We start from the raw sequence: 23,427 nt of genomic DNA on the forward strand, positions 1-23,427 counted from the left end.
TCCTTCCAGTCCCCACTGTACCCTGGGCCCCCCCGTCCCCACGGGCGGCGGTAGCCGGGGTGCCAGCGTGGCAGGGGCAGGGTGGCGGCACCCCCGGCCTGGCCCCCGCCTGTACCGTACACTTTATCCTCGGCAAACACGGCGCGTCTGCGGCTGCCCCCCCCGCAACGCCGTCTGCCCGCGATAAGGCCGCGGCTGAGCTCGGCTGCCCCCGGCCCACCTCAGCACAGCGCCGTGTCCCCAGATCCCCCCGCCCGCACCCACCAGCACCCTCCGTCCCAAAGGGGAAACTGAGGCAGGGTTGGGGTTCGCCCGCAACCCCCCCCAGCGCCCGGATGGGCGCCTCTCCCACCCGTCGCCGGTCCCCTGTCCCCCGCGATGACCCTGTGAGTTGCCCCCAATGCCACCCCCAGGCCCCTCTGTCCCCCCCCGGGCAGGGTGGGGACCCCGGCGCCCCGCGGCAGACCCCAAGCCGGGGGGGACGAGGGACATGGAGGGGCCGCGCCGCTCTTGGGGCGCGACGCAGTCGGCCGGAACAAGCTCATTAAAATTCATCCCGCTGCTCTGCGGCGCGGAGCCGCTATATATAGCCCCAGCCTGGCGGCACGGCCGAGCTGGGCCCCCCCGAGCCCCCCGGGAAGGGGGTGACGCTGGGTGCAGCCTGGGCGCCCACGTCCCCATCACTGGGGGCCCCCGTGGGGCAGCACCCGCTGCCGGCCGGGGGTCCGGGTGTCCCCATGGGGGTGTCTCCTGCCCCATGGGGGTGTCCCCCACCCCTGGCTGTGTCCCCCGACCCCTGGCTGTGTCGCCCCACCCCAGGCTGTGTCCCTCCCACCCCGCCTTCCCGCTGGGAGCCCCTCCTGGGAACCACATCCTTCGCACCCCATCAAACACCGACGCAGGCAGGCGGGAACCGGCCATGTGCCCCCCGGCAGGGACCGGCACCGGGGATCCCGGCTGCCCCGGTTACCCCGTGGGAAGGGGAAGCCCCTCACGCCGGCCCCCGCTCGCCCCCCGCTTGCCCCCGGTGCTGGGAACGGCCCCGGCCCCTTCCGGCCCCCGCGTCGGCCCCGGGGCTGGAGGCAGCTGGGCCGGGGCGCTGGGCCAAGGCCGGGGCGCTGGGCCGAGGCTTCGACGCCTTCCCCCCGCGCCGGCCGCCCCCGCGCTGGCCCGGGGGGCTGGGACCCCCTTAGCACATCCCAGGGCCCCCGCCAGGCCCAGGGCTGGGTTTTGGGGTGCTCTGCCATGCGGGGGGGGGTGTGTTACCCAGGGGGGCTGCTCCAGTCCCCTCCCGGCCGGGGCCGGGGGCTGGCCCCCCGCCGCCTCCGGTTCCGCCAGCTGCGGGGCGCGGGACCCCCCCGGCACAGGAAATCCCTCCTCATGAATAGGGGCCGGGGCCCCCCCGCTGCCGGGGCCCCTCGCCGGCTGCCGCTCGCCCACCTAATCCCGGCCCCGGCGCAGGGGGGATTTGCAGCACCGTGACCCCATGAATGATTCACCGGGGAATTAGGGGCCCTGGGAGCCCCCCCGCGAGCCACTGGCAGGGCTGGGGGGCAGCGGGCGGCCGGGACCCCCACCCCACCGCGGCACCTCCGGGCACCCCGGGGGGCTTCGCCCCGCTCCTGAGCCGCGGGGGGCTCCCCTGCCCGTGGGCGGGGGGTGTTGGGGGCTGCCCCCCCCGGGCCCGCTCCCCATCCTCCCGTTGCCGTGGCGATGCTGGAGGCAGCATCCGGGGATATTTTTAGCTGCTGGTACCAACTGGGGAGGGTTGCGCGTGCCTGCACGTGTGCACGCACACGCGTGGCCGCAGCACACCCGTGCACACCCGTGGGCGTGCAGCCACCCACGCACAGGCAGCCGCGCACACCCGCCCATGGGCGTCTGGGTCTGCACGCGCACGCACGCACCCGTGCCTGCGCGCATAGCGGCGCTCACACGCGTGCGGGCACACGCGCACGCCTGCGCATCTGCACGCACGCGGGCGCACGGCCAGGCACATGCGTGCGCACACCCTCCCGCACATGCCCGTGGTCCTGAGTGCACGCCCATGTTTGCACACCCACAGGCGCACACCTCCGTGCTCACACACGCGTCTGTACACACGCCTGCGCTCACACGCATGCAGTCACATACGCACATGTGCATCTATGCACACGCTCAGACACGTGCATGCATGCCCCCATCTGCAGACACACACATTCCCCTGTGTGCACACACATTTGCACACCTGCACATGCACACCTCCATGCTAGGCCCCCTGTGTTGGCACCTTTGCATGTGCCTTGTTTGCACACCCACGCCTTTGCACACCCACACCTTTTCACCTCCACGCTTTTGCACGCACCATGTTTGCACACCCATGCTTTTGTATGCACCATGTTTGCGCACTCATGCATTTGCACACCCATGCCATTGCATACCCATGCCTTTGCACACACTGTGCTTGCACATCCATGCCTTTACACGCATGTGCATTTGCACCCCCATGCCTTCACACCCCCACACTTTTGCACGCACCATGTTTGCACCCACATACCGTTTAACACCCGCACCTTTGCACCCGCACGCCTTTGTACATCCATGCATTTGCATCCCCACGCCTTTGTACGTACCGTGCTTGCACGCCTACGCCTTTGCACCCCCACGCCTTTTCACCCACCATGCTTGCACACCCACACATTTGCTCCACCACGCCTTTGCACGCACCATGCTTGCACTCCCATGCCTTTGCACAGCCATCCTTTTGCACCCCTACGCCCTTACACACCCATGCTTTTGCACCCACCATGCTTGCACCCCCATGCATTTGCACACCCACGCCTTTGCATGTGCCCTTCTCGCGCACCCACGCTTTTGCACATCCGTGCATTTGCACCCCCCACGCCTTTGCACCCACCATGCTTGCACCCCCACACCTTTGCACCCCCACGCCTTTGCACGCACCATGTTTGCATGCCCACGCCTTCGCGCACCCACGCTTTTGCACCCACCGTGCTTGCACCCCCATGCATTTGCACACCCACACCTTTGCATGCACCCTTCTTGCGCGCCCACGCCTTCGCACACCCACGCTTTTGCACCCCCCACGCCTTTCCACCCGCCCCCGCTCTCACAGCCTTCGCCCCCCCGCCCTCCCCTCCGAACTACACCTCCCAGCAGCCCCCGCGCCCCCGCCTCTCTCCCGCCGTCCAATCAGCGCGCGGTTTACTAGCGGGTGCCACCATGGCGGCGCCCAGACCCTGAGGGAAGCGTTCACCGGCTGCTGCGAAGGTGAGGGGCGGGGGGGACGGGGGTGGACCGGCGGGGACGGGAGGCTCCGGGGCCGGGCCCCGCACCTGAGGTGCGGGGCCCGGCCCCGGAGACCCCCGTCCCCGCCCCGGGTGGGTGCCAGGCCCGCAGCCGCGGCCTCCCCTTCCCTCAGGAGCCGTTGGGCCCCACCGGGCCCTGCCGCCCCCCTAAAACCCCATCACCCTTTCCCTGACACCTTCCCTTTTACAGAAACGCGGCCATGAAGGTGGTGAACCTGAAGCAGGCCATTTTGCAGGCCTGGAAGGAGCGATGGAGCGACTATCAGTGGGCCATAAATATGAAGAGGTTTTTCCCCCGTGGAGCCACCTGGGACATCCTCAACCTGGCAGGTGTGGGGCTGGGGGAGCCGCTGGGGGGATGGAGGCGGCTGGGGGGCAGAGTGGGAGCGGGGGGGGGGGGGGCCTGGCCCCATGGTTAAGCTGGTCTAAAGCTCAGCCTAGAGATATGGAAGCGTTTGGGTTGGAAAAGACCTTTAAGATCATCGAGGCCAACCGTTAACCCAGCACTGCCAAGGCCACCGCTAACCCATGTCCCTAAGCACCACATCCACACGTCTTTAGGTGACCTTTAAAGGTCCCTTCCATCCCAAAGCGTTCTATGATTTGTTAAACACCCGCAGGGATGGGGACTCAACCCCCGCCCTGGGCAGCCTGGGCCACGGCCTGGCAGCCCTTTCCGTGAAGAACTTTTTGCTAAGTTTTTCCTAAATATTTCCTGTGGTGGAGGGCTGGGATCGCTGCTGCCTGCAGCGACGCGTGCCAAAATGCTGCTGGCGCGGAGCTCCAGGATCGCACCGCTCTGCCCCAGCACCGCTCACCGCCCGGCTGCACGCGCGAACCCGCTAGCTGCCTCGGTTTCCCCCACCGAGAGGGGGTAATGACCCCGTCTGCCTCGTTGACGTGTCTGCCCCAGGGGTGAAAAGCACCACAGAGGAGCCAGGTGCTGCTCGAAGGCCGCTTCCCACCCCTGGTTATTAGGGTTTCTTTTCCCGTCCGTATTCAAGGGCGTTTGACACAAATCCTGCCAAGTGCTGGTACCTGCTGAGCTCCGCGGTTTAAAGATTTGCCAGGCCTTTATGCCAATTATAGAAACTTGTTGCTAGTTTTTTTTCTTTTTTTTTTTTTTTTTTTTTCCTGTGCAGCAAACGCGTGTTTGCAAGCCCTGGATAAATAAACAGAGTGCTGCTCGAGGATTGCTGCGCTGGGGCATTTAAAGGGAAATAGCCCCGGCACAGGCAGCAGCGCTCCTCGCCCCACCGAGGCGGGGACCTTTCCCCGGCGGGTCTTTTTTAACTCCCTCCGTCCTACCAGTGTTTTTTCTGGCAGCGTCTGGCCCGCGATGGTGGGTTTCGTCAAACCACGTCCTCGCAGCTGAGCTCCTCAGGCTGGGTTTGTCCCCCCCCTGCTGCGGCAGGGTCAGCTCATGGCCGTGCCAGGCCCCACGGCGATGTGGGGCTGGAGGAGCCGAGCTGGAGCTGTGGGGCCTGGCTGGGGCAGCGGGGCAGCCCTGGGGAGATGGATTTGCTCGGGGGGGGGGCTGCGAGCGCAGTGCTGGGGGACGCAGCGGGTGGTTGGCTCGAGGACCGGCCCTGCTGCTGGCCAGCTGGTCCCCGGGGCTCCCTGGTGCCTGTTCCCGGCCCGGAGGGGCTGGCTCCTGCTCCGCTCGCTGAGGCAGCGAGGCCCGTGGGGTGCTTGGTGTGGGCCCATCTGCCGATCCCCAAAAGCAGGGCCAGAGATAATCAGTCCCTACGATTTCTGTAGAAATGGGTTTCTCCTGGCCAGCTCTTAGCCAGGGAGAGGCTTGTTAGCCCGGGCTTCGTTGGGGGCAGCCCCTCTGCAAGGAGGGGAAGGGAGCCGGGTCCCTTTTTCCCTGCTGCAAAAGGGGGCTTAAAAGGGAGGACGCTGACAGCGACACCATTGTGGGCACACAGGGAGGCTGTTCCCAAGGCCCCGACGGCTGTAACAACCCCTGCCTCCCTCGCCGCAGCCCTAGAGCCGTCCTTTCCCAAGCTCGTGCCTTTCAGATTGAAACTGCAAAGGGGGAGAAGCTGGCACGAGCTGCCAGGATCACGGCGGTGCCCAGCAAATCTATGCTGACACGTCTGCAGTGGGTAACAGCGTGTGGCTGGCTCGTGTTGACACTCCCTGATTAGATGGGGAGGGGAAGGCTGCCATTAGCCTTCTGTCCTCGAGCCGAGATGCTTTTGGCCAAGGTCTCAGCCTTTGAGCGAGACCCAGGGAGTCTCCTGCGCCCGCGGTCAGGCTCCAACGACGATGGCTGCTGCTCCTCCTTGTCTTTGGGACGACGACTTCCCAAACGGCTGCTGCCCCTTCTTGCATCTGGGTGCTTTGACCTACTTTCAGCCCGTGCCGCAGCCCGGGGCCTGCTTTTGGGAGGTGGTTTCTATGCTCTGCCATAGTTCAAATGGTCAATTAAAGGCTTGACTGAGCAGATAGGATGGGCAGAGCCCCTCCGGCGTTCACGGGCCGGCGCTGGCAGGCAGCCGGCGGCAGGGAGGGCCAGACGTGCAGGGCTGGTCCCAGCTGAGAGGGGCTGTCTGCCCGGAGTTCGGCCCCAGGTGCCGGAGCAAAAGTTACTCGGCGGAGGATGCGAGAGCCTCCTGGGCAGGACGTGGGAGGGAGGGGAACGTGTTTGGAGAGCAGCAGGCGCTGTTTCGGGGCCAGGGTGCCCGGGGAGAGCTGAGTTAGCAGGAGGCTGCTTGCACTGCCTGAATTATTTACCGGCTTTTGCTGTCGGGGATTAGAAAGTTGTGGGATTCAGTTAATTTCAGGGAAGAGCGGTGCAGAGTGGCTGTGGTTAGCACAATTTGTCTTTGCCACCTTTCCTGTGGGATGAGGGCAGAGCGTGCGTGTGTCTGTCTGTCCCCACACCGTGTACGTGCTGACCTGGGACCTCCCGGCCCCTCTCCTTTGCTTGCAGAGGCTCTTCTCGAGCAGGCCATGATCGGGCCGTCACCGAACCCACTCATCTTGTCCTACCTGAAATACGCTATCAGCTCCCAGGTAATGACGCTCCCAGCGCTGCCTCCCCGCCTCGCGCTGCAGACGCTGCTGGCTGTCGCCTCGCAGCCCCAATTAGCAGGTGGGCAAAGAAACTGGGGTGCGGAGTCGGGCAGACACCCCGAATCTCCCGCCTGTGCCTCCCCTGGGCTTGGGCGGGTGGCGGAGGGCTCAGTGCGTGCCCGAGGCAGGGATGTTTCTGTAAATAGCCTCTGCCCGTCGCCCAGCTGCACGCGGGGCGGAAATCCTTGCCCTCCGAGAGCCTCCACGCTTGCTGTAAGCTCTGCGCTTTCCTAGCACGGCTTTTAATATCGCCTAAAGTTTGTGTGAAACAAATCAGCGGTCACCTAAAAATGTCTGTTTGGATTTGTGCCGGGTCAGCGCCCCAGCCCCGTCTGTGGTGACAGGCAGCGGGGCCGTGCCCTGACCTTGCCGTTCCTCAGCAACAAGCACCGCGCTGGCAAACATCACCCGCTAACACGCCGCTGCGCCGGGTTTGTTTTGATTTTGTGTTTTGTTCATAGATGGTGTCTTATTCCACGGTCCTGACAGCCATCAGCAAGGTACGGCTCTGACAGGTGCTGTCTGAGGTTTTTCTCTTTACCGATGATCCACATATCCATTTCCCTCCCCACAACTCTCACTGAATATAGGTCAAGTGGAAAACGACATCCTCTGCTGAGTCAGCAGCGGTCAGACAGTGCAGATTAGCACCCAAGTCCTTCCGTGTCCCGCTGGGGACAGGCTGCCGCTGCGTCTGGCGGGTCCCGCTCTGGTTTCAGGGACGACCGTGGGTGTGAAAACCGCGTCCCTCCATCGTGTGGGGCCTGGCAGGCTCCTGCCCCGCAGCGCCCTGTGTGTAAACCACGCCTCGGCTGCCGGAAACCACATCCCTCTGCAGCCGGCGGCGCTGGCAACGTCGCGGGGATCCAGAGCTGGCGATGGAAAAGCAATGCCGCTCGTGAGGGAGGGCTGCCAGCACCCGAGCCACGCGGCTGCGGCCACCCGCCCTGCTCCGCCAGCCGGCTTCCCGCGGGTGCTCAGTGTCCCTGCGCCACTTTGATGGGGACAAGCCCTCTGCGGCTGCCCCTGCACGGCGTTTGGGGCTGCTCCGTGGGGAGCAAGAGCCCCTCGCAGGCTGCGGCAGGCCCCCGCTCTCCCTGGGCATGAGCCTTGTCAGGGTGACCTCTGATCAGAAGGAAGAATAATTTAAGGGAGAATAATTTCTTTCCTCCCATCTCCTTGTGCTTATGGGGGGATGGGAGGAGAAAGGCGCTGGGAGCCCTGTGATGCCGGCATTGTTTTGGGGTGCCGCAGGCTGAGCTCGGAGCTGTGCCGTAAACGTGCCACAAAGCCCCGGCGAGGGTGGGGATCCCTCCAGCGGCGCTCAGCACCTACCCGGGGTGGTGGGCGCGCTCCCAGGGGAGGGTAGAGCCAGCGTACGGCCAGCTGACACTGAGCGCGGTGGCGGGTCTGCTCCGAGCGGTGCAGGCTCATCGCCGTTCCCCTGGTCGCGCGTCGCTGCCCATTCCGGCAGGGCAGGCAGAGAGTTGACCTTGACAGCTGAGGCTTCCTCCTTCAGATCAGCGTGGGCCCAGAGCAGACCTGCGGGCTAGCTCCGGCCCGGCGGGGCGGCCCCATCTGCTCCATGAGGAGGCGGGGAGCTGCGCTTCTGCTGCCCACCGCCTTGCTGGCCCTGCGGCCAGCCGGGCTGTTGGCGCACGCTGCCAGCCCCGCCGAGCCGGAGGTGGGCACACGGGCTGGCACTGAGCCACTGCCGCGTCAAGGCAGCCGGCGGGGAGTGGAGCTCAGGCCCCTGCTGCTGTCTTGGGGAGGCTGCCGAGAAAACCCAGCCTCGTCCCCGCTGCCGTGGCCTGGTTGCCTTCCGCTACCCCGGGAGGGCATGACCCAGCCGTCGGACAGCCCTGACCTAGTTCTCATTCGAGTGGCTGCTGGGCAGCTGCCAGGGCAAGCATCCTGCGGCCGGCAGCGCCCGGCCCAGCCCGTGGAGGAAGGGGTTGCGTTTGTTTTTGGAGCTGCTGGAGCCCGGCAGCCCCCATCTGAAATCCTTCCTTGTTCTCCTGCTCTAGTTTGATGACTTCTCCCGGGACCTGTGCGTCCAGTCGCTGCTGGAGATCATGGACATGTTCTGTGACCGCCTCAGGTACGGTGCAGCCCTTCCAGCCCTGCAGCCTTGGCCCCGGGTGGTACTGGGAGCCGGTGGGGCCCGGCTGAGCCCACGGTACTCACCCTGGCAGAGGGAGGCAGCTTCTCCCTCCAGCTCTGCGTCCGTTCCCCAGTTGCCGTCCCCCTCCGGCTACCTGGGGCTGGGCTGCCACGCGAGTGCCAGCACAGGCAGAGCAGAGGGAGTCCAAAACCCCACCGGCTTTGTGGGAAGCTGCAAGAAACCCTCCTATACTGGGATAAACACCTCTGCCGTGATATTCTTGCCCAGCTCAGGTGGATGGGGTGGGCGTAAGCCCTGTGGCCTGAGGGTTTCTGTCCCCTCAGAGCGTTTTGTTTCTGTTGTGTGGCCTCCGCAGCTTCCCTGGCTACGTGTCCCCGTCTGCCAGTGCTCGCAGTCCTGTGCTGCCCCAGGCGCTCCAGGCAGCTGCCTTGTTTTGCTTCGTGCTCTTCCTCTGGTGTTGCAGGACCCAGGGGAGTCCAGACCATCCAGGCCACAAAAACTTTTTTAGAAAGCTCAGAAATCTTCCTGTTAACCCCTGACAGCCTCTTCTGGGAGGCCGGAGCAGAGAGCATGCAGCGGGGGGGCAGCGGGAGGAGGAGGAAGGCTGAAGGTAGCAGCTCTTCAATTACATGAAATGAAGCAGCAGCAATGAATATGCATCAGTCACAGATGTTGACAAGGAGCTGTTGCTGGCCAACTGCAGAGTCGGCCACTTAATCCAGGCCCTGCCTAATCTGATCCTCTGCTTAATTTGATCAAAACTTCTGGCCCCAATGATTTGTGCATCAGGAGGGGAAAGCGTTCACCTCTCGCAGCACATTGATCAATGCTGAGCCTCTCTTAGCGAGATAATTTGATTAGAGGCTTGGAAAGTTTCCCTGTAGTAGAGTGGCCAGAGAGGAGGCTGCACTGGGGAGACTTTATTTCCCCTGGCACAGTGGGGATGCTCGCGGGCTGAGCAGGTTGGGATCTGTGGCAGAGGAGCCGGGAGCTGGCGGGCAGGCTGGGCTGGGCGCATGGGATGTGGGTTTGGATCCCCCAGCTGCCTCGTGTCTGTGCCTCGGTTTCCCTGGGGGCAATAGCCTGGCCCACGGTGAGCAGGGTCCCGTTTCTCTCCCCTTCCCAGCTGCCACGGCAAAGCAGAGGAGTGCATTGGCCTCTGCCGGGCGCTGATGAGTGCCCTCAACTGGCTCCTGCGCTGCGCGGCCTTCTACACCGAGAAGGTGAAGGAGACGCTGGAGCAGGCGGCAGCTGAGAGCCAGCTGAAGATGTGTCTGGAGCGGCTGGAGAAGATGCTCAGCAGCACCAAGAACCGCGCCCTGATCCACATCGCGAAGCTGGAGGAGACGTGTATGTCGCTGCCCCTGCCCTGCCCCGCGGCATGCTCTGCCTGTGGCTGCTGCCAGGGCTTCCTCCCAGTCGCTGCTGGCCCTGGGGAGATGTCATTGCCACCTCTCCCTTCCCCCTGCCCGCCTCCTGCCGCATTGTCCCTGCGGCTCCAAGCCCATCCATCTTCCAGCCCTGTTGCTGTAACCGTCTCCTCCCTGGCTCCGTGCCACCCTCTGCCCCCTCCCCTCCGTGCTGCCCTTGGAAGAGGAGCAGAATTAATGTGACGGCTGCGTGAGCTGTTCCTGGGTGCGCAGCAGGTCCTGTGCTCTGCCAGCGTGCCTGGCACAGCCCCGTGCCTTCGGTTGGTGCCTGCGTCTGGCCAAGAGGCCGTGCCAGGCCGAGCCTGAAGCAGGAGCTGCTGGGTGGCATGCAGACCCTCGGCTTGGGTTCACAGAGCTGCACCGACTTCTGCTCACTGCAGGGCTCGGCGGGGAGCCCCAGCCTCGGCAGGCCCTCTGTGCTGCCGTGGGCCTTGGAGCCAGCCTGCCTGGCTTCTCAGCATGTCACCGTCCCCCCCACCGAACGCGTGCCCTCCCTCCCCAGCCTCCTGGAGCACTGTGGAGCAGTCCCTTGTCAAGCTGGGGGAGAACCTGAACAGCCTCAGCAACTCCCCGCTGCGAAGCCAGGCTGACGACTGCGTCTCGCTCATCAAGAGGTAGCTTTGCGCTGCTGTCTCTGCAGGCTCGGGGGGTAAAATGGGTCTGAGCCCTGCTCTGGGGGTGAGAGCCTCCTGCCTCCCTCCACGCTGGCTCCCTGCTTTCCTGTCCCTTCCCGGCTCGGACCCCTGGAGTGGCAGCGGGCTGGGGCTGGCGAGAAGCCCTGGGGTAGGAGAGGGGACAGGGCTAGTGGTGACTTGCTGCAAAGGAGTCTTACCCGGGGGTTGCTCCTCTGGTGGCCCTGGGGCCTCTCGCTGTCCCTCAGCTGCTCTGGCCACACCAGAGCTGCCGTCCCTGCTCTGCATCCCCCCGGAGCTGCTCCTAGGGCCCGGGCTGTGGTGCCGGGGCTCGGCTGTGCCCGAGGGCTCCTCTGCAGGACACAGGAGCTACAAACTGTCCTGCCACAGAGAGATGCAGGGCAGTGAAGGTCAGGGGCTTGGCTGGGAAGGGAGGATGGGACAGGAGGAGCAAGGCTCCATCCCTGCAAGGCTCCAGTGACCCTGTGCTGTTGCCTCCCACCCAGCATCCCCACCATGCTCTCGGTCCACTCCGAGCAGCTGAACAAGACCGGCTTCCCCACTGTGCATGCTGTGGTGCTGCTGGAGGGGACCATGAACCTCACGGGAGAGACCCAGCCGCTGGTGGAGCAGCTGATGATGGTGAAGAGGATGCAGGTAAAGAAGTGGCCTCTTGTTCTCCTGCTCAGGGTGGCCTGGGGGCTGTGGGACCAGGGCCTCGCTGCAGCTCTGTGCTGATCCTGGTCCAAGGGTATGGGCGCAGCTGCAGGGAGCAGCATGAGCCCATCAGCACCTTCGCAGGGGGTTCAGGGTTTGGCTGTGACGGGGGGAGTCACTTTATTGCCTTTCCAGCACTGGAAGGTTTTGTCTGTGTGCCCCGCAGCGCATCCCCTCCCCGCTCTTTGTGCTGGAGATCTGGAAGGCCTGTTTTGTGGGCCTCATTGAGTCCCCGGAGGGCACGGAGGAGCTGAAGTGGACAGCCTTCACCTTTCTGAAGGTAGGGCCCAGCCCCGCCGTGAGCGCAATGCTCCGAGCCCCAGGCCTGCCGCTGCCTTTTCCCTGCACACCCGGCCCCTGCCAAACTCTGGCAGAGCACTTGGTTCTCCTGTCTGGCAGCGTGCCCCTCGGCGTCCCCCATGCCCTGGCTGAGCCTGCGGCAGCCCTCCTGCAGCCTGCTGAGCATTAGCTTTTGCTGTCCAGGGCTTCTTTTCAGCCCAGCCCCACTTCGTTTTGCAGAGTGGCTTTCCTGGGATGTTGGGGAGGAAATAGTGGCCTTTGAAGGGTGCCACAGCAGCTTCGGGGCCTACGCTCCCACAGCTCAGCGGTGGGCAGCCCCGGAGCAGTCCGCTTCACCTCCATTCTTTGTACCAGACAAAAGGCATCTGCGTGTAATTTCAGGCCTGGGCTCCTCCGCAGCCTCCGTCCTCTGCCTGGCTGTTGAGAGGTGGCCATGCTCTGCGGCTCAGGGTGGAAAGACCCTGCAGAGGGGAGGTGGGGGGGACACAGTCCCCCAGGTGCATGCAATGCTCCAGAAATGCTCCTTTCCCTGGCCTGGGAGAGCAGCTGCTTGCAGGCGTGTTTCGTGTGGGCTCCTGCTGCCTGTGTTGCTGGGAGGTCCTGGGTGCAGGATGCGGTCTGCCTGTCACTCACATCTGTGCTCCGTGTCTTTCAGATCCCCCAGGTCCTGGTTAAACTCAAGAAGTATCCCCAAGGGGAGAAGGTGAGTCTCGAGGGCCGTCGATTGGAGCTATTTGCTGCGTTGCGTGCGCAAGCGAGCTGTGTTTGTCACGATGGTGCTGGTGCCTGGCCAAATCTGCGCGGGGGTGGCTGGGGTAGGAAACGGTCTGTGTCCCAACAACCTTCCTCTAACGGACAAGGCGGTGTGGGAGGGGAAGGTGGGCTGATGTCGGCAGTGCCCCGAGCTGAGTGCTTGGCTTTGTGCACGGCAGGACTTCACCGAGGATGTGAACTGTGCCTTCGAGTTCCTGCTGAAGCTGACCCCTCTGCTTGACAAAGCAGATCAGCGATGCAAGTGAGTGCTCGCCGTGTCTGGGGCTGACCTGCAGCGCTGTGAGCCTGTGGCCAGTCCGTGCCACAACAACCCCATCCTCTCTGCGGGGAGCCACGGTATGGGGTGCTGGGGCAGCTCCTGGCAAGGCCTTTTTTAGTTTCTGATCCAATTCCTTCTTCCTGAGGACCTGATGCTGCCAAATGAGCAAGGCAGTGAGTGTCAGACAGCTGATTCACGTGTTGGTGATGCTGTGTGATATCTGGAGCTGCTTTTGGCCCTGCAGCATCCTCAGTGGGGTGGGAGCAGGGCCAGGAGGGCAAGCCAGGAGTCCCCCTGCCCTGCGGCACTGCCTGGGGCAGCAGGAATGCTGCTGTCCCTCAGGCTGGCGCTCTCCTCTCTCTTTCAGCTGCAACTGCATGAATCTGCTCCTGCAGGAGTGCAGCAAGCAGGGGCTGCTTTCGGAGGCCAACATGACCAACCTGATTACCAAACGGTACAGCCCCCTCAAAGTCTGGGTAACCAAATGGGGCTGGAGCACCTCGTCTTGCTGCCCTTCTTGGGGGGGGAGCATAAAGGACCAGCTGTGGTGCTGCTGGCTGTCCTGCAGCTGGGACACCATGGCCTGGAGGGACGAGGCTTTGCTTTCAGTGACAGCTTGATTACAGTCAAAGTCTGTCCTCTCGGAGTGGCAGCTGGTGGTGGCCTGAGGTGGTGGCCTTCCCTCAGGGGTGCCGATGGTGGAGGTGGGTGGGAGATGGCTGAGCGTGGGGAGGAGTGAGGCAGGGTGACGAATTCCTGCTCACTGGCCTTTCTTTGCGGATCCCCCAGGGCGGCAGACAGAGAACACGCTCCGCGCTTGAAATCGGCAGAGAACGCCAACATCCAGCCAAACCCCGGGCTCATCCTGAGGGCCGAGCCGACCGTCACCAACATCCTGAAGGTGAGTCCTCTCTTGCATCTGTGCTGGGCAGTTTGGTTTCAGCCCCAGAGCCTGTTTCCAGCAACACCAGTCTCACCAGGCAGCCAGGGCGGCTGGGAGGTGCATGATCTCCCCCTGCGCTGAGGTGGAGGAATGGAGGAATCACTCCCAGCCTTGCTGCTCTGCCATGGAGACCAGGAGCTCCCCTACTCCTTCCCAGGAAGCCAGAGGAGCCGTCAGGCAGCACGGTGCTGTCTGAGCCCGCGGCCTGAGCCCAGCCAGCTCTGCCCGTCCTGCTCTCAGCCGCTTCCCTGTGTGCATCTCCCCCAGTCCCCGGGGGCTACCCCTGTCCCTACGTCGCTCCGGTTGCCTCACCGCTGCTGAGCGCAAGAGGATGTTCTGCTGCCGGTCGTGCTGCCTCGGTGCGCTGCGGCTCTCCCCTTCTCCCTGCGGTGCCTGGGGCACGGAGGGCTCCATCCCCACCCCCTGAGCCCTGCGGGTCCCTGCTCGCTGAGGCCTTGCGCGACAGCTCTGGTGGCAGCCGATCAACTCTGCCCTCACAGCTGGAGTTTCACTGCTGCTCTGTAGCACATATTCCCCATGACTTCTCCTTCCTCTATTTTTTTTTTTTGTAGACCATGGATGCGGATCACTCCAAGTCCCCTGAGGGCTTGCTGGGGGTCTTGGGTCACATGCTGTCTGGGAAGAGCCTGGACTTGCTGCTGGCAGCAGCAGCAGCGACGGGCAAGCTGAAATCCTTTGCTCGAAAGTTCATCAAGTGAGTGTCCACCTGGACGACACTGTCCCTGGTGACCAGCAGGGCTGGGGTGAGCGGGCAGCCCCCCAAACTCTCCCTCAGACGGGGCTGGATGTGCCTCTGGCCCAGTGTCTGTGCAGCACTGGATCCAGCGGAGCCCTGGGGAGGGCTGGGATCTCGGGGAGACTGCACCCCGCAGCACCCCATCTCCTTTGCTTCCGCGTGAGCAGGGCAGAGAATCAAAGTCAGGTTGGTTTAAGAGTATTAAACTGAAAGCGCCGGGACAGCCTCAGATCCAGGGCGCTCGCTGAGTGTGCGCCTTCAGTCCCCAGACGCCCGTGTCCTGGTTAGAGCACACGCACCAGCACGCGTGGGGCTGCCTGATGTGGTTCCTTGAGCAGGGAGGCCTGGGGCAGCTCGAACCACGGCTGGGTGCGCGGCCCTGCCGCGCTCGCTCCATTTTGGGGTTCGTGCCGCTGCAGTATGGAGAGGGCCGTGCTCAGAAATCCCCATGCAGCCGGGCAAAGCTGGCTTTGGTGAGCAGACGCGCTCAAATGCTGGGCTGGCTGGGTGTGGGGAAAAGCAGCGTTGCCAGACCTGTTTTGCTGCAGGGGAGCAGGGGGAGGAGACGGCTCACCCCAGCCGTGCCGGAGGGTGTCTGCAGAGCCGGGCCCCGCTTGGGTCCCTGCCCACCCCGCTCCTCAGTGTGGGGCACAGAGCTGGGCGCTGGGATGGGGTGCAGGAAGGGGTCTGCAGGCAGGGGCAGCCCCCTGCCTGTTTCACGTGATGATAACGCTTCACTGCGGCTCTCTCTGCCCCCTCTAGGCTGAACGAATTCACGAAGAACATCACTGGAGAAAGCTGTAAGTGCATGCGCATCCGTGTGTGGGGTGGTTTGAGCTGTGCTCCCCCCGCTGCCACGTGCTGGGACGCTGTGGGGCCTGGCTGGATTAAGCTGGGACTAGCTGCGGCGCCAGAGTGAGCCGAGCTGTGCCGGGCCCGGCTGGGGGCTGCCGGCAGGGAGCCCAGCACGGGGACACGTGGCTGGGGACCAGTGGGGATCTGGGCTCCTGGGGACCTGCTGCCCTCACGCGTGGCACATGCGTGTCCATCCCGAATGTGGGGTGTTCCCTGCTTGCAGGGGAAGAGCTCCTTCGCCCCAGCCCAGCCGGCGGGGCCCCTCGGGGCCGGCCCTGCCCCGGCTCCCTCCCTGGAAGGGGTGATGTGTCAGCACAGAGCCCGAGATAAGGACTCTGACTGCATTCGCATGTGATGAAACTTGCTGAGTGCTCTGACCTTCCATGGTGCGGGGGGAGCCCCGGGATGGGCTGGGGCTGCCAAACGGGAGGCCAAAGCTGCTTTGGGGGCTCGAGTGGAGGCAGATGGGGTGGAGAGAGGCACTTGGCACATCCCCTGGAGCCCTCGTTCGCACGCAAGCACTTGGGGGTTAGAAAAGCTGCCTGGAGGAAGCAGGGTCCTGACCCCCGAGCTCACAGGGCTCCTGCCTGCCTCCTTGTGCCGAGGCTGGAGATCCTCAAGGTCTTTGTTTCTCCTCCCTCAGCCAAAGCAGCCTCGGTTCGGGCCCTACTCTTCGACATCTCTTTCCTCATGCTGTGCCATGTGGCCCAGACCTACGGCTCGGAGGTAAGCGTCCTCTGAGGGGATGGGACTCTGCGAGCGCAGCCCCTGCACTGCAGCCTGCCAGCCTCCTCTAGTGGCCAGCCTGCCACCGCCACCGTCCCCACAGCCGCCCCGCTGCGTGGGGTAAAGCACCCAGTGCCTTTCACCTCGTGCAGGTAGAAATCCGTCCCTGCAGGGTCTGTCAGCGCCAGGCGATGGAGCAGGGGTGGCTGCAGCCTTCCTGAGAGCCTTGGTTGTGCTCCCTTTACGGTACCGTGGTATCAGTGGGAACGCTGCCTCTGCACCCTCCCCGGGCTGGCTCTGATCTCACCAGATTTTTCATAGAATAGAATCATAAAATCGTTTAGGTTGGAAAAGACCTTTAAGATCATCAAGTCCAACTGCTAACCCAGCACGGCCAAGGCCACCACTAACCCATGTCCCTAAGCAACACATCCACCCGGCTTTTAAATACCTCCAGGGATGGGGACTCAGCCCCTGCCCCAGGCAGCCTGGGCCAGGGCCTGACAGCCCTTTCGGGGAAGCTTTCCCTAATATCCAACCCAAAGCTGCCCTGGCGCAGCTTGAGGCCGTTCCCTCTCGTCCCATTGCTTGTTACTGGGGAGAAGAGTCCGACCCCCCCCAGCTCCAGCCTCCTTTCAGGCGGTTGCAGAGAGCGATGAGGGCTCCCCTCAGCCTCCTCTTCTCCAGGCTGAGCCCCCCCAGCTCCCCCAGCCGCTCCTCCCCAGCCTTGGGCTCCAGCCCCTGCCCCAGCCTTGCTGCCCTGCTCTGGCCACGCTCCAGCCCCTCCATGGCCTTCTTGGGGTGAGGGGCCCAGCGCTGAGCACAGCATTCGAGGGGCGGCCTCCCCAGTGCCCAGCACAGGGGGATGATCCCCGCCCTGGTCCTGCTGGCCACACTGTTCCTGATACAAGCCAGGATGCCATTGGCCTTCTTGGCCACCTGAGCACGCTGCTGGCTTGTGTTCAGCCAGTTGTCAGTCACCACTCCCAGGTCCTTCTCTACCGGGCAGCTCTCCAGCCACTCCTCCCCAAGCCTGCAGCATCGCCTGGGGTTGTTGTGACCCAAGTGCAGGACCTGGCAATTGCCCAGCATTGCCCCTCTGGTTCGGCACTGGCCGGGGGGCCCATGCAGCCAGGCTGAGTGTCGTCCCTCCCCCGTGAGAGGAGGAACTTGCAGCCCCACTCAGGAAACAGCACTTTGGTTGCATGAAAATTTTCCAGGTTTCGACATCTGTGTGTGTTGGGAGGCGAAACGATACCGAAACACCGGGAACGCGGAGAGGGAGTGAAAGGCGAGCAGGAGGGGGCCTGCCCGGCCATCCCTGGGGAGCGGGGAGGGGGAGCCCTGGCTGGAGTCAGCTTGGAGCGGACGTGCCTGGGGCTGTCTGATGAGGTCTCATCCCCCGGCCCGGAGCGATTTTCCTGACCAGCTGCTCCTGAACAGATGTGCAAAACTTTTTTGACAAAAATAGTGTCCCTTGGGTGATGGCGGGCTGAAGGGAGGAAGCGCTGTGCGGGATTCCCAGCTCGTGTCCCCGCCCGGGAGCCCTCCCAGCTGGGCTGTGTGCCCCGACCCTGCAGAGCCGTGGGCCAGCCGGTGCTGGGGACCCTGAGCGCAGCTTGGCGGACGGGGGACAAGTGGCCCTTTCTGGGCAGGACGCGGTGACCCAGTTGCCACACTTGCAGGCCCTCGGGGCTGGTCCTGTCCTGGCATCTCCCCGAGGGAAGCCCTTGGAGCGCTGCTCTGAGATGGGCTGTGGTTTGCTGGAGAGTGAGGGGAAAAAACACAGCCTACAGACTGGAAACCAGTGCCTTACTGGGGGCTGACCAGTGCTTGCCTCTCCGTAGAGGCCACAGGGCGGCGCTGTTCCCCCAGCCATGAGCTCCCCAGGGTTGGGGGGTCCCACCCCAGGGTGGGGGGCAGACCCCAGGGTGGAGGTGTCCCACCCCAGGGTGGGGGTCCCCAGCAGGGTCCCTGTGGGATGCAGGCCGCGTGGCAGACCCTGTGCCCGTTCCCTTCCAGGTGATCCTGTCGGAGTCGAGCCCACCGGGCGAGGTGCCCTTCTTCGAGACCTGGATGCTGACCTGCATGCCCGAGGAGGGGAAGATCCTCAACCCCGACCACCCCTGCTTCCGCCCCGACTCCACCAAGGTGGAGTCCCTGGTCGCCCTCCTCAACAACTCCTCCGAGATGAAGCTGGTGTAAGAGCTCAGCCTGCGCGCCCACCCTGCCGGGCTGGGGCAGACCGGGAGGGGAGCACCCACCCCATCTTCCCTGGCTCCTTGGCTGCTCTGAACGAGTGCCTGAACCCCCCGCCTCTCTCTTCCCCGGCAGGCAGATGAAGTGGCACGAGGCGTGTCTGAGCATCTCAGCCGCCATCCTGGAGATCCTCAACGCCTGGGAGAACAGCGTCCTCACCTTTGAGTCGATCCAGGTGGGCCTGGCAGGAGGGCGGTGTGGGGCAGAGCAGGGGCACTGGCACTGCGCTGTGTCCTGAGGAGGGGCCAAGGCTTGAGCAGGGCGGGGGTCCCCTGTCCTGCCCTGAGCGCTCCTGCAGCCACCGTGGAGCTCGCTGGCTCCTTCATCGCGCGGGTGGGGAACTGAGGTGGCTCCAGCCCCTTGATGCTGCCCTGAACCACCCCGTTGGTGGCAGTGGGGCTGGCAGGGGCAGGTTCCACCCCATGGAGGAGAGAAGGGCTTGGATCCTGCAACTGGGGCCTACAGCCCTGGGAGGTGATGCTGAGATAAAGCCTGTGCATCCACACGGCTGTGCTCATCCACCTCTGCTCCCATCTCCTCTTCTAGAAAATCACAGACAACATCAAGGGGAAGGTGTGCAGCATGGCGGTGTGCGCGGTGGCCTGGCTGGTGGCCCACGTCCGCATGCTGGGCTTGGATGAGCGGGAAAAGTCCCTGCAGATGATCCGGCAGCTGGCCACCCCCCTGTACAGCGAGAACACGCTGCAGTTCTACAATGAGCGGTGAGGTCCGGGCCACCAGGCCCCGTGCTGTGCTGTCTCCTGCCCTTCTTCCAATTCCTCGGGCCTGCGTGACCCTGTCTCTCTCTGCTGCAGCGTGGTGATCATGAGCTCCATCCTGGAGCACATGTGCGCAGATGTCCTGCAGCAGACTGCCACGCAGATCAAGTTCCCCTCCACGGGCATGGACACCATCCCCTACTGGAACCTGCTGCCCCCCAAGAAGCCCATCAAGGAGGTGCTGACGAGCGTGTTCACCAAGGTGCTGGAGAAGGGCTGGGTCGACAGCCGCTCCATCCACATTTTCGACACCCTGCTGCACATGGGGGGCGTCTACTGGTTCTGCAACAACCTGGTCAAGGTACAGGGTGGAGGAGGGAGGTGGCTACGACCCCCAGCCCCGTGGCTGGGTGTGGAGCCCAGGACTGCTGGCTCTAGCCCGTGCTCCTAGCGCCCAGGAGCCCTGGTTGTGGCTGGGCTGGCTGCTGTGACAGCCCCGGGTGCTGGAGGCGAGCGGGGCAGGCCCAGCCGTGCCCGTGCCTCCCTCAGCTCTGCCCTCCGCCTCGCAGGAGCTGCTGAAGGAGACGCGGAAGGAGCACACGCTGCGGGCCGTGGAGCTGCTCTATGCCATCTTCTGCCTGGACATGCAGCAGCTGACGCTGACCCTGCTGGGCCACATCCTGCCCAACCTGCTCACGGACTCCTCCAAGTGGCACACCCTCATGGACCCGCCGGGAAAGGCCCTGGCCAAGTAAGACCCCAGACCCACGGGCACCCTCTCCTTTGGGGCGGGTGGGCCTGTGTGTGGAGAAGGGGAGATGCTCTGTGCTGGGACGGGGGTCCCAGCCGCCCGGTTCCCACTCTGGCCCCGGCACAGTGCCAACAGGAGCAGACGCGCTGGTGTCCTGGGGCCCCGTTCCCTGCTGCCTCTCACCGAGGAGGGACCTGCTCTGTCCCGTCCTGGTGCACGCTCCGGGCTCTGCCATCTTCCCTTGCTCACGCGCCATCATCCGTGTGGGCTGGCAGCACCTCTCAGTGTCCCTGCTCTGTCCGCAGGCTCTCCGTCTGGTGTGCCCTGAGCTCCTACTCCTCCCACAACAAGGGCCAGGCGTCCGCCAGGCAGAAAAAGAGGCACCGAGAGGATATTGAGGTGCGTCCCGCGCGGAGCGGGGTTTGGTTGGAGGCGCTCTGTGTGCAAGAGCGGGCAGTGTCTGCGGGAGGTGACGGTGGCAGGGAGGAGTGGGTAGCTGAGACCAGACTCCCTACCCAGGTTCTCTGGGCTGTCTGAGATCCTTTGACCTTAAAATATAGGGTTCTCCGTTCTCTTTTCTGGGGACAGGGGGCTGTAATGAGATGGTCTGTGTGTGGTTGGCCCAGGCTGAGATGCTCTGCGTGAAGGGAGATCGTAGTCCTGGGCCGTGGGGCTGCGCAGAGCCTGGGGTGGGTCATCAGCCCCGGGGAGGGGGGCCGGGATCCCCCCTCAGAGAGGGGCTGGTGGGGCTGAACCCCCTCTGCCCCCCAGGATTACATCAACCTCTTCCCGCTGGACGACACGCAGCCCTCCAAGCTCATGCGCCTGCTGAGCTCCAACGAGGAAGACTCCAACATCCTCTCCAGCCCCAGTAAGTGCGGGCGGGAGGGCGGCTCCTGGGGAAGGCACTGTCCTGCCTCGCTGCGTGGTTCTGAGTGTGAAATGTGTATTGGCACAAAAACGCTTCTCTTGCCAAGCCTGCCAGGTGAAGGTTTAGAGCCCTCGAGTGGTGTGTTTTGCTGAGTTACCCTGGAGCTTTCGCACTCAGGAAAGGTCAAGCACTTTATTTCTCTGATCAGAACAACGTAGGAAAGGAGTTACACCTTCCCTCCGCGATATTGCCACCCAACCCAGCACATCACGCATGAGGGGCTCAGGGAGGTTTTGTTAGAGCCTTGTCACCCCCAGCCAGTCGTCATGGGACCAACGGGCTGATGTGCTGCAGCAAGAGTGGCAGGAGGTGACGTTCCTGATGTCTGTGGCTCAATCCTGAAATTCCATTGTTGTTAACAAGGCAGGGAGCGGAGCTGATGAGTCCCTGCAGTCACGTCTCTGCGTCCCTGCAGCGCGGTGCCACGGGTTGCGCCAGCTCCGGCGGGATGTGCTGGGGGGGTGTCCGTGCACTCCTGCCGCAGCAGGGTGCTGTCACAGCTCCCACATATGTTGTCTGGACGCCTGGGCAGTGAGTCAGGATGTTCCTTGGTCATTGTTTCTCCTGATGCCCTTATTCTAAATTACTCTTTATCTAGTATTTTTCAACACATCCATCAACTTGTGGTTTTCGTTGGTTTCATTACTGTTGAAATATGGGGTTTTCCCTTTATTTCACTGTCTTTTTTTAACTTTTGAGGCAGTTCCACCTCTTTCCAGTGACATTCAGGACTTTTTTGGGCTGTTTGCTGCCGTGATGTGGAAATGCTGCTTCCTGCAGCAGCCACGTAACTCATGTGATTCCATGAGAAAAGTGTGGGAGGCGTTTCTTTTTTTGGTGAGCATCCTCAGAGCAGCACAAGGTGGGTCCTGCTGATTTCGGACCCACATAGCTGTGTACGATGGGGTCTGCACAAGAGCCTTCCCAGGAGATTCCCATCCCGCTGGACCGCAGACGGCCCAGTTCCTCTCCTGCAGGAGCACCCAGCAGTGTTTCACAGTTTAGGTCAGATAAATCCCCTTGGTCTGTCCCAAGATTTGCTGCTAGTCCGTTGGATATCCCTCAGCTCTGGTAGCTAAGTTGTACCGAGTGTGAGATTTCAGTGCTGCTGTGCAGCTGTCAAACATCTGGCTCGCCCCGCCCAGCCGGCTGTGCTGCAGGCAGCGTCCGCAGGATGTGCAGCGTGCACGTCGCTTCGCCTCGGCAGGGCGCTATTCTTCTCCTCTCCTGATCGTGACATTGCGTTACATTGCTCGTGCCCTCGTGGAGCGTCAGGGACGAGTCACTGCTGCAATTAAAACCCAACAGGCAGTAGCAGGGAGGCACACTCACGGTCTCACTCACGCTTACCCTTTGGAGATGTCATTAAACTTGGTCAGACTCGGAATAAATCTGGCTTGTGCAAGAGCGAAGTGTCACACCCCAAAAGCAGCGGTGGCAGCGTGCGGAGACCTCCCCAGGCTGCCGTGCTGTGTCATGCTTGGGGCATGCGTGGGCCCGCGCTGCCTGCCGGGGCTGCCTGCGCCGCGGCAGAGAGGAACGGTGACCGAGGCAGGGACTGCCTGCAGTGCATCTCTGGTGTGCCCGAGCAGCAAAGGCTCTGCGCGTTCGGGTACGGAGGGTGCCAAGGACCATGGTCCAAACCTCTCCCCCTCCATGGCAAAGCCCCTCCTGGAGCCCAAGGGCAGGGCGAGCTCGAATGGCCAGTGCTGGCCCGGATGGGCACGTTGGCACGGCCGAGGGGGCCAAGAGGCCGTTCCAGCCTCCCCCAAGCCTGATGTGTGTTCTCCTCCCCAACAGATCGCTCGATGAGCAGCTCGCTCTCTGCCTCCCAGCTTCACACCGTCAGCATGAGGGACCCGCTGAACCGGGTGCTAGGTAATGGTGGGGCCAGGTCCCTGGGGGTACCGGTGGCAAGGGGTCAGATCCAGCCATGCCGAGACACTGGTGGGGACCTGTCCCCTGTGCGGGAGGCTTGGGCCACTCCCGGCCTCCCTCAGCTGGCCTGGCTTTTGATATTTCCCTGTCTCCACAGCAAACCTCTTCCTGCTCATTTCTTCCATCCTGGGGGCCAAGACGGCCGGCACCCACACCCAGTTTGTCCAGTGGTTCATGGAGGAGTGCGTGGACTGCCTGGAGCAGGGCAGCCGCGGCAGCATCCTCCAGTTCATGCCCTTCACCATGGTGAGTCCCGCGGCCGTGACGTCCTTCTCCTTGGTCACAGGGTGCTCTGGGACGCTGGTCCCGCAGGACAGACGGGCACATCCAGTGGAGTCCCACTGCCCGGCTCTCGTGTCTCCAGCGCTGCTGTGAGTCAGCTGTGTTTCTCCTCTCTCCGGGCAGGTTTCAGAGCTGGTGAAAGTGTCCACCATGTCCAGTCCCAAAATTGTCCTGGCCATCACGGATCTCAGCCTGCCCCTGGGTCGCCGTGTTGCTGCCAAGGCCATCGCTGCGCTGTGAGCAGGGCACCTCCCTTCTGCCGTGCAGGAGAGGGCTGCCGGGCAGCCGCCGGGGAAGCCGTGAGAACCTGGACGCTGGGCTGGGACTGGGATGCCTGGGACAGCCTCTCTGTCCCCGCGGGCTCAGCCTGGCCCTGCCCAGGGGCTGCTTCCCTCTGCGTTCGGCCTCCCAGAGGCATCCCCTTGCTGCCTTGCGATGGGCAGTCAGAGACTGAGACAAACCCTCTACTTTTTTTCTATAATTAATTCAGCCTTTTTGTAGACTCAGGCTTTGCTTCATTTCTGTTTGGTTTCCTGACTGCAACCGGAGACCCTGGGGCTCCCCAAAACCCTCATCTCGGGGCAAGCTTGATGGCGGGGGTGATGGGAGAGTAAGTGGCCAAGACCTGCGCTGGGCA

General features: G+C 63.5%; 1 protein-coding gene across 4 annotated transcripts; it reads left to right on the forward strand.

Moving 5' to 3' along the window:
* Nucleotides 1-3,222: 3,222 nt before the first annotated feature.
* MED24 (mediator complex subunit 24) lies at nucleotides 3,223-23,297 on the forward strand. Of its 4 annotated transcripts, XM_087770252.1 has the most exons (26): nucleotides 3,223-3,270; nucleotides 3,499-3,638; nucleotides 6,250-6,332; nucleotides 6,854-6,892; nucleotides 8,420-8,493; nucleotides 9,644-9,867; nucleotides 10,450-10,561; nucleotides 11,086-11,236; nucleotides 11,463-11,576; nucleotides 12,252-12,299; nucleotides 12,529-12,611; nucleotides 12,997-13,083; nucleotides 13,419-13,530; nucleotides 14,145-14,287; nucleotides 15,092-15,129; nucleotides 15,828-15,910; nucleotides 17,933-18,111; nucleotides 18,245-18,344; nucleotides 18,716-18,891; nucleotides 18,985-19,249; nucleotides 19,458-19,639; nucleotides 19,945-20,038; nucleotides 20,411-20,510; nucleotides 22,371-22,448; nucleotides 22,606-22,754; nucleotides 22,914-23,297. In XM_087770252.1, exons 2-26 carry the CDS (start codon nucleotides 3,509-3,511, stop codon nucleotides 23,028-23,030), a joined length of 2,961 nt encoding a protein of 986 aa, XP_087626378.1. In that variant the 5' UTR covers nucleotides 3,223-3,270; nucleotides 3,499-3,508; the 3' UTR covers nucleotides 23,031-23,297. The 4 variants fall into 4 exon arrangements, with proteins under 4 accessions (XP_087626378.1, XP_087626379.1, XP_087626380.1 ...); XM_087770253.1 differs by lacking the exon at nucleotides 6,854-6,892; XM_087770254.1 differs by lacking the exon at nucleotides 3,223-3,270 and having other exon boundaries at nucleotides 3,573-3,638; nucleotides 6,250-6,411.
* The last annotated feature ends 130 nt before the right edge of the window (nucleotides 23,298-23,427 follow it).

The sequence above is a fragment of the Nipponia nippon genome, unplaced genomic scaffold (genome assembly GCF_047370975.1).
Source record: "Nipponia nippon isolate SJK-2023a ecotype South Korea unplaced genomic scaffold, ASM4737097v1 scaffold_32, whole genome shotgun sequence".
In the NCBI taxonomy this organism is placed as follows: domain Eukaryota; kingdom Metazoa; phylum Chordata; class Aves; order Pelecaniformes; family Threskiornithidae; genus Nipponia; species Nipponia nippon.